Source organism: Lutjanus erythropterus, chromosome 10, assembly GCF_056507025.1.
Source record: "Lutjanus erythropterus isolate fLutEry1 chromosome 10, fLutEry1.hap2, whole genome shotgun sequence".
Classification (NCBI taxonomy): Eukaryota; Metazoa; Chordata; class Actinopteri; order Lutjaniformes; family Lutjanidae; genus Lutjanus; species Lutjanus erythropterus.
The window spans coordinates 4,207,800-4,217,774 of NC_139326.1; the positions used below are offsets into that span (position 1 = coordinate 4,207,800).

The following is a 9,975-nucleotide window of genomic DNA, read 5'->3' on the forward strand; positions in this document are numbered from 1 at the left end:
TAGCATCCTATTATAAAGTCTAATGTTAAACCTTAGTGCAATACAGCAATCTGCAACAAACACACAAGCATGTTAGCACTTAACACTTTTGCTAAGCAAAAAATAAATATACAAGCACTTTTTCTCCTTAAGCTGTCATGTGGCCAACGTCAAATGAATAATCAAACAATGTTTTGTGATGCTTCATACAATGTGACTGTCAAGCATTGTGTTGAGCAAACTTCCCCTCGGGGGCAATAAAGTTTGTTCTGTTCTATTCTTAAGTCTGTCAAGCAAGAACAAGCAGGTGGGTCCAATGTGAGCAACAGTAATGCACACGAGCAGTGGGTTTTGCAATGCAGAAGCAAAAAAACTTTTTGGCATATGCGTCCGGCAAGCAATTTTCAGTCAATTAAATGGCCAACATATTTGAGTCAAGTTCTTATAATGAGAGAGCTATCATGTTATTAATAACACCTGTGTTTTCCCTGCTGTGACGAGTCAAATTGTCTGTTGTGAAAAATGCCTGTTAATGATTTTCACCTCAGTGTTTTTCATTTAATCAGCTGTAGGGACATTTTCAGAAACAGTAACCTTCACACAACTTTGCACAGAAGGTTTATTCCTCCACACCAGTTGTATAAAAGCGTGTCCATCCCTCTGTGTCTTTGTCACAGAATAAGTAGATTTGTAATAACATAATTGAGCAGGAAGCAGTGGTTTACCACACGCTAAGCCACCAACCAGAAGCCCCCTCTGCAGCCTCCGGACAGTTTATTGTTCCACCCCGTGGGTCAACTGTAAGCAGACCTTCACAGTCACAATGTCGGTTTCGCTGGTGGTTTTATACAGAAGCACTTTGGACAGCCGTGATTAAGTGTGGTTCTTTTGGGTCGCTGCACAGGTCAGTGGTCCATTCCTCCAGGACCAAAGTCTCTGCACTGCACTTCTCTCCGAAAACTGTCCCTTTTAAACATCTGGGATAGTAACTATTCCCTCCTCTTCTCTGAACACTGTCCTGCACGCACAGTATTTTACATTTACATTATCTGTATGTAGAACCAATTTCCAGTCCTGTGCACATTGTCACAATGGTCTGACTCTTTGTTATCCAAGAATGGAGTATGGTCAGCACCACGATGGCTTCTTTAAATAGAAAAGAGGAGCTAAGTGGGCCAGTGCTGTATTTAAGGAGCAGAAGTCTATTTGATGCTATACTTTCCCTCAGCCAGTCTCTAATTAGTGGGCTGCCTCATCCCTCAGCTGCGAGGGAACATCCCACGTCTCCCTTTTCTGGAAGGCTGAGACTCCTCTGCCCTCATAATAACAAGGCGCATGTGAAGACTGTTAATGGAGAAACAAACCCAAACCCTGAAAATAGACTGGACTCCAAAACAACATCAATGCACCGGGCCGTACAGCATGGATATATGGAGAGACACACAATTATCTCACTATGTCACTAAAATCTGGCATGTATTTTATAAAAACTTTTAGAAGATTCTTATTTTTTAAATTAATCGATTAATTGTTTAGTCCATAAAATGTCAGAAAATGACTAAAAATGTCCAGGTGATGTTTCATCCACAGGCCAGATATATCCAATTCAGTATTCAATTTGGACTTTTTTTTCTGAAAGAATTACCCAAAATGATGAAACTATTTACAAAACAGTTGGCAATGACTTTAATAGTTGACAACTAATCGATCAATCGTTAAAGCTTTAAAAATTGTACAATATATGTAACATGTCTAGGGTTGGGTATTAATGGGTTACGTGTAATTGCAGTTATGTAATCAGATTACAAATAAAAAGTATCTATAATCAGCCCAGATTGTGTGTAAAATGTGTAATTAGATTATAGATAAACTGTCAAGGATAACTTGATTACGTTTTTGATTATTTCTTTAAATATGTCCATTTTAAAATTATGTATTTATTTTTTATGATAACAACTGCAACAACACAACTGATAGCTGCTCCACTTTGTGGCAGATTTATCAGGAAAAAGACAAAAAACTGTGTTTTATTTCCATTGAAAATGTTTTGAGATGTGGAACTGAATTATGTTTTTAGCAATCCAGTGGATTACCTTCATGAATGCAAAACCTGCCATGTAATTTGTGTTCAGTAACTGATAACAATATGTACTGTATATACTGTATATTTCTACATAAAAATCATATGTCTTCATAGCTGAGACATGTTTAAATATTTAATTAAATATTTTACCTATACAGAAAACATAATCTGCTAATGTTTATTTGATTTATAGTTGATTCTTAACCCTCAAACTTAAAATTATGTTTTGTGAAAAATGTGACAGTGGCCACATTCATGAGTAAATCATACTATGAGATATGAATGTCTTAAATCGAAAATATAAACATTTTCTATTTCCTTTTTCTTTTCCATAAAGGTTCAAATAAGAGAAAAACAACTTTACCCCCCCCAAAAAGAATAAAATAAAAAGACAAACAAACAAACTGTCATAATGTTTGATATTAGCTTCTGTGTTTTATCAGTTCCACAGGAGGACTGAGGGTTTATGACAGTGTGGCCCACCTTGGAGAGTTGAAACACTAATGAGTTTCAGTGTTTGTTTAATCATCATAAACTCTACAAGGCCCCTGTGAGTTTCCTGGCTCATAACACAGGATGTGGCTCAACATACTGACCCACCATGTAGACAGAATAATGTCATAATAATCTTATTATATTAATGATAATCATGTAATAATGTTATTCCATGTTGTCTTGTCTACTGTTGATGATGATGTTTGTCTGTGCACAGATCACTCCTGGCCACAGGGTGGCACTATCAGCCATTAGTTATGTTGGCTGCTCCATCTCCATCTTCTGTCTCGCCATCACTCTGGTCACTTTTGCTGTCCTGTCGTGAGTATCATCAGTTAATCAGTCCATCCCATTAACAACCTTTTTCAAGAATATATCACATCTTTACTGTATTTATTACACATGTACACTGTATATTTTAACACATAAATCCTGTAAAAAAAAAAACTTTGCGGTAATAAACATGTAGTACACATCTGTATTCACATCATACACCTTTAATGTTTTTTATACTACGTGTTCTTATTACTAAATATTGCAAATTAATGTGATGTTGTCCCTCTGCAGCTCAGTGAGCACCATCCGTAACCAACGTTACCACATCCACGCCAACCTGTCCTTCGCCATCCTGGTGGCTGAGATCTTATTGCTTATCAGCGCTCACTTTGACCCGGGCACGGTGGGTTGTTGACGATGATTATGAATAAAGAAACAAGAGTAAAAATGGATGCATTGAAGAGGTGAAAATATCTAATAGATCTAAGACCTGAACTGGCAGCTTGTTCCAGTCAGATGAAGCTTTAAATTAAAAGGCATGTCACCCAGTTTCTTAAGAAATTCAAGAAACAAAGAAAATATAATAATCAGTATCCCTTGTCTATGTGTAATTACAGTAGTTTTAAATAAAAAGGATAATTAAAGAAGATTCATTTGAAAATAAGTTGCAATTATGATGATAAGCATGAGAAAATGAATAGAGGTTATTAAGATGATGAGGATGAGGATGAAAAACCTTTGTGTAACACTAAGATGATGCATAAAGTACAATATAAGAATATAAAATTTTAAATTGAACTACAACTACATGATTAAATAAAGAATGAAAGACAATAAATCAGGAAGAAAAAAAATACAAACCGTTGGTGCAAGAGAAAAAGGAGAATGATGATGAGTAAATAATAATGAAAATTAGAATATTTTGATATTAAAAGTCTGATTTTTTTCTCCCCGTCCCAGCTGCCGTGTAAGATCATGGCCATCCTGCTTCACTTCTTCTTCTTGAGTGCCTTTGCCTGGATGCTGGTGGAGGGCCTCCACCTCTACAGTATGGTGGTGAAGGTGTTCGGCTCCGAGGGCAGCAAACACTTTTACTACTACGGCATCGGCTGGGGTAGGTCCGCTCAACACTTTGATGGAAAACTCATATACCTGGAATATTAACTCTTAATAATATACTAAAAATACCCGCCATTTTCCTGTTATTTTCCCATATTATTTTGTTATTTGCCTCAATGTCCTGCCTCTGCCTCATGCCAGGCCGCGACAGTAAACATGGTTGATATTTTTGACTCTTTTTGTGACCTTACTGGTCAAATATTGTAAATAACTGTGACCCTGTTAAATAAATCTGCTTTGAGTTACATTCCAGTACAACAGTTGGCTCTCCTGATCTCAGTGAACCAGAGTTTGATGGACAGATAAAAAGAATCGGGGACATACGTATACTGCCTTTGGCTGCTGAGGAATGCATAGTCTCTCCTTCACATGCTGAAGCCATTAGTGGAAAAGCGATCTCTTTTTTATTACTTCCTTTCTTCTGGCCAGAGTAATTTTTCATTTTGTGTGGCCAACTGCAAATTATGTGCTTGAGACTGGTCTGACAGTTAGAAGTATAGCTGTTATACATAAAAAAGTAAATACTCGTTTTTTTAATGAATTGCTGCCGCTATTACCTGTGATGAAGGCTGTTGAATAATTTATGTGTAATTTCCTCCTTCAAAGTAGCATTATAGCGTGCAGGAGGCATTTGGGCTGGCGAGCCGAAAGATCAAAGCATCAAAATCAAACTTATTTTCGAGGAAGTGAGCAATTAGCAGCGCAGCAGATAAATACAACCACCACTGAGTTTAAAAGCGTATGCAGAGACAGGTGCTACATGTCGGAAAATCTAACAAGTATTATAATGTTTAACAAACCAATGCGGCTAAAATCAACTGAGGCGTGCTTTCGGATGACGCTGTGGAGGTTAAAATACCGTATGAACTATGTTTTACTCACTGTTACGCCGAACTCTTTCACAGCCACGTCCTTGGACTGTACGAAAGTCAAGCCAAAATATCCCAGATACGAGCACTGCCATCTTGCTCTGGTGGCGTAATTCGGAGCCAGAGTCTGTGCAGCAGTGACCAGGGTTGGGACTGCGATGTCGAGGTCCCGCCCACACACCCAGCCGATTCAATCACGAGCAGACCTCTTGACGTGAAACCCCTTGTTTATTAGCTTCAAATAACAAATTAAAACCAAACTGATGAGAAAAATGAACACTTGAACAGACATCAGCATGATAAGAACTACAGAAAGAGAAACCATCTTTATGAAAAATGTATTTGACGTGTTCTTTTATTTTTTAGTTTGGCCCATGTCCCATCTGCTAACATGGAGAAGGTGGGGTTTATAACCTAAACCACAACCAGCCACCAGGGGGCAATTGAGATTTTTCTTTTGGCTTTATTTCTGGGCTGTAGTTTTGCCCATCTTTAATATACAATCACTGGTCATCAACCTTTAGGTCTATGAGATAGTTTTGAGAAGAATATGATTGTTGGTAACTTGTGTCAATGCCGTCATTAACACAAATTAATGTCAAATTATTCAACAAGGCTGTGTTACTAACTCTGTCATCTGGACAACTGTGTTGGGCACAGGTCCAGAGGTGCCTAAAAGCCTCAGGTTTAGTGTGTGTCAATTTTTGTTTGTGGTGCTTTAATTAAAGGTACGCTCCTCCTTTTTTTGTTTTTTTGTATTGTGTATTATGGCAATTTAACAAACTGTAGGGCCACATCACTGAGAGTTGTCAATGTCAACTAGAGTCCTTTAACATCAATGACTCTGATTTAATAGCAGCTGCACCGTACCCTCATTTCCAATGGAGACAAATATAATTTGAGTTGTGTGTCTTTAGTTTTTCATGCTTTAATATCTTTTATCATGAGACTGTGTGCCTGGTGAGATTGTGGCTTCCCCTATTTGGATGTGCTTTTTTTTTTTTGCTGACTGCACTCACCTATAATTAACCCCACCTGTGTGTATTGATTCTGAAATTCACGTTGAAGAAGGCGTGTGTGCCGAGACGACCTGTAACAATATGATAAAGTCAAACTGGATTGCTGTTTCCGTCTTTGTTATTATTATTATTAACTACATTAATAAGGATCCAACACCAGGTCTTCAAGGTGTAATTGTGAGTTGAACTTGTCTTATTTTTTCTGTCAGGCATGCAATGATGCACATATGCCTGTACAAGAAAACAGGCGACGCAATACCCATTTCTGCCTCTGGTTTGTATCCTATTTTGCTGAGTGTATGCACCAAAAAGTTTGCAAAGTGCCAACAGAGACAGGAAAGAAGAAGACTGAAAGCAAGCAGAGTGGATGGATGTAAACAATGAAAGATTTATAACATTTTCAGAATCGGATTTGGAAACATTTTATGAGGAAGGAAATGTTTGTTGGGCCTTAAGGATACAGGATACTAACAGCTTTTAAAGAGTGACATTCAAGCGCTTTTCAGGCACGTTCAAGGTACCTAAACCAAAACCTTTTAGGCTCTCGAAGGTTTTATCTTCACATGAAAATCGCTACCATAAATGCAATTTTAAATTCCTTTTTACTTGCAGCAATCAATGTGTATTGTCTGTTTTTTAGACTAGCTGTTCATATTAACCTTGATTGTATGTGTTGGTCATGATTTAATGCTCACTTATTTCCAGAATAAGGGAACAACACACTTATCATGCAGTGAATTTTTGCAGCAGCAGCACTTTAATCCAGTCATGGGTGCAGGGTGATATTTTTAGTGAATGTGTAACATGTGTGGGTGTTTTTTTCTTTGTTTATTTACAGGTTTTCCATTGGTGATATGTGTGGTGTCCGTGACATCAGCTCTGGACAGTTATGGAGAAGCTGACAAGTAAGTTTGACCCACTGAATTCGTTTAAATCCAGTAAAGCTCGGTGGTGTTGCGTAAGAATGACATCACCTGCAGAAGAAAATTGGAACCATCGACTGCGCTCGATGTTATTCAAAAGCTTTTACGTTGACAGTAACTACATATGTCGTTCCATATTAACATCACAGCATTATATTTTTCACTTGGAACATTAGATAATTAGATTGTTATTTTTTATAACTCTTGCCCCTGTCTTTGTTTTCTCAGCTGTTGGCTGTCACTGAAGAACGGAGCCATCTGGGCATTTGTGGCACCGGCTCTGTTTGTCATTGTGGTGAGTGATTACTAACCCAGTTTTTGCACTTCCCAATTTCTTATGTAATTTGACTGATCATTGTAAACTTGTAAACTCCTCTCTGATTTCTAGGTGAACATTGGCATTCTGATATCGGTGACCAGAATCATATCTCGAATAAGTGGAGAGAGTTACAAGGTCCATGGAGATGCCAACGCTGTCAAGTGAGTTTATTTGTCGTCGTGATCAGACAAATGCTCTTTTTATTATTAAATATTGTTCTCCTATTAAAAGCTAATAATATAAACATGGCTGTTTCTGCTTTGTTTCAAGGCTGACTGTGAAGGCAGTGGCTGTGCTCCTGCCTATACTCGGCATTTCCTGGATCTTCGGCGTTCTTGCTGTCAACACACACTTGCTGCCGTTCCTTTATATTTTTGCTGTATTCAACTCGTTACAAGTAAGTTCCTCTCTTTTACAAAAATGTTTGCTGTCGCTTGTGAAAATCTACTAAAGTTGACTTGTTTTTTTCTTTTTCTTCAGGGGTTCTTTGTCTTCTTGTTTCACTGTCTTCTCAACTCTGAGGTATGGTGCTAAATATGCTAAACATGTATTTTAATGTTTTGATTTACCAAATCTTGTGGGTGAATTTTGTCCAAATGCAAATTAGTGGAGATATTTATTAATTAGCAGGGAAGGGGTTTCCCTGGCACTGTTTACACCTGGCATTAACATGCATGAAGTGCACAGCTCTAAGTACCGGTGTGAATGCAGCCAAAACACATCGAAGACACATTAAAATCCAATTGCTCAGACCACATTGGGTCTGGTGCGCATATGGCATTTTAGCAGTATGTAACCACCATAAGGTGCTTCTCTGTCCCCCGAGGAAAAAATCCCCAGACTCTCTTAAAAAAATCAGGCAATACTGTGAGTTTATTAGTTAGGAAAAAGCTTATAAACTTCATGAGAAGTGTCTGTAGCGTGTTGGCTACTATTACTACTACTTGGGCTGCCAGATAAAAACAACAGTGCATTTGGCCGTTACAAACGGCTACGTTTATTTGCAAGGCTTTACTGATATTACAGTGGTACAATAAATACACTTAAAATAAACTAGACAGAGCAACATCATGAAATACACAGAGAAAATCAAGTTAGTGACTTCTCACAATCTCAAAATAAACACCTAGAGCTGTGATCAGATCAACCAAGACGATATTAATACCAGGTGTAAACAGTGCTGCTGTTATAGGGTGATAATATGTATTTTGCCTGGTGTTCTTCACAATTATCTGTTATGGCTGTCCATCTTTCTGTAGGTTAGAGCTGCTTTCAAACACAAAACCAAGGTGTGGTCTCTGACCAGCAGCTCCATCCGAAACATCAATGTGAAGCCATTCAACTCTGACATTGTGAGTGCTGCTGTTGAAGATTTGCTGAAACAAAGAAGAGCTGATTGGCTCTTAACTGCCTGAGTCTAACATTCTCCCTCTCGTCTTCCAGATGAATGGAAACAAGGAGGGCGTGACTACCATCAAAATGAACACATGGGACAAAAGCACCAACTCAGCCAATCGGATGGACCTGTCCGCTGTGTAGAACCACAGATGGTCACGTCTGTCTGTGACGGCAGGAGGAGAGCAGTCTGAAGCTCACGAGTGTAGAATGACAAACACTGGCCAGAATAGTCTCCCACTTTGTTATGTAATGAATTGGACTTTCATCTGCTCAAGTGAAACTGATGCCAAAGGAGGTGATGTGTAGCTTCACCTTTAAAGACAAACAGACTCTGATGACTGTGCCTTATTATTAACTCATACAAATTTATTGTGTTCCCAAAACAAGAGCAGGGATTTACGAGGAGGTCAGCGAAGTGACAGAGAGTCCAGGAGTGCAGTTCAGGGTCTGACAATGATGCTCTGTGTACTGGAGCGTCTTGATTTTTCTGTTGCATTGTCCATCTGTATACGGACGTTGATTTTCTAATTGGCAAGAGTTTATTTAACAGAGTAGTTTGGCATTATGGGAAATTAAACCCATTTGCTTTCTTGCTGAGAGTTAGATGAGAAGATTTATGCCACTTTCATGTCTGTACAATAAATATGAAGCAACCGATCTTTTCATCTAACAGTCTGAAAGAAGGCACATAAGCTTGTTTCCCAAAATGTGTGACATAAGTTAAAATTCTTCACTTTTCATATGGATGTCAAGTTACTGTTGATGGCAAATTTAGTCAACTGGACCAATAAATTCCTCAGCACTGCTCTGTTGATCAGGAGAACTGAGTTCTCCTGCACCTGGAGCTGTGCTGACATGTACCAGTATTTATTTTTATAGCCCAATATCAAAAATCATAGTTTGCCTCACAGGGCTTTACGATCTGTACAGTGTGCAACAACCTCTGTCCTGAGTAAGGACTCAGAACTCAGTTTTTCTGTCAATACAGCACAAACTGCTTCAACTGACCACTGTGAGCTCTGACTGGACGTCCACATGAAAAGTGCAAAAGTTTCAATTTACGTGCAGAAAATGTGACAAAGTATTTCCGGGGTTTGGCTGGGTACAAATGTATAAACTTGGATAGAAAAAGACATGGGAAAATAGTATTTTTCCCTTAAATATAGTGTTAGATGTGTGCCTTAAAAACATAATGGTTTCACCAGCTGTTAAAATCATCATTACAAAAATCAAGTCATTATTATTTTACCTGAATGGACGTCTCTGAGATCCACCTGATTCATGCAGCTTTAATCCAACACAAGAACCAGCAGCGTACCAGTGAATTAGACCCAGTGTAATTCTGATATAATGTATTTATTTATTTTGTGATTCTGTACCATGTCTTCTGCAAAGTGTCACAGCTCAACAATCAGTATGTTGTCATGTTAAATGTCTGTTTGTGTGTCTTCTCTCTTGAAATGAGCTGACAGTTATATATTTGCAGTACCTCATA

The 9,975-nt window shown here is 38.3% G+C and overlaps 1 protein-coding gene across 2 annotated transcripts in view; it reads left to right on the forward strand.

The window, feature by feature from the left end:
* Nucleotides 1-9,434, forward strand: part of adgrd1 (adhesion G protein-coupled receptor D1) — a 47,830-nt gene extending 38,396 nt beyond the window's left edge. For both annotated transcript variants that reach the window (XM_084727912.1, XM_084727911.1), the window contains exons 17-26: nt 2,775-2,878; nt 3,125-3,236; nt 3,794-3,947; nt 6,679-6,745; nt 6,992-7,058; nt 7,152-7,243; nt 7,353-7,479; nt 7,563-7,604; nt 8,342-8,434; nt 8,526-9,434. In XM_084727912.1, coding sequence (XP_084584038.1) covers nt 2,775-2,878; nt 3,125-3,236; nt 3,794-3,947; nt 6,679-6,745; nt 6,992-7,058; nt 7,152-7,243; nt 7,353-7,479; nt 7,563-7,604; nt 8,342-8,434; nt 8,526-8,621 — 954 coding nt within the window. In that variant the 3' untranslated portion in view covers nt 8,622-9,434. The remainder of the gene's footprint in view (nt 1-2,774; nt 2,879-3,124; nt 3,237-3,793; nt 3,948-6,678; nt 6,746-6,991; nt 7,059-7,151; nt 7,244-7,352; nt 7,480-7,562; nt 7,605-8,341; nt 8,435-8,525) is intronic.
* The last annotated feature ends 541 nt before the right edge of the window (nt 9,435-9,975 follow it).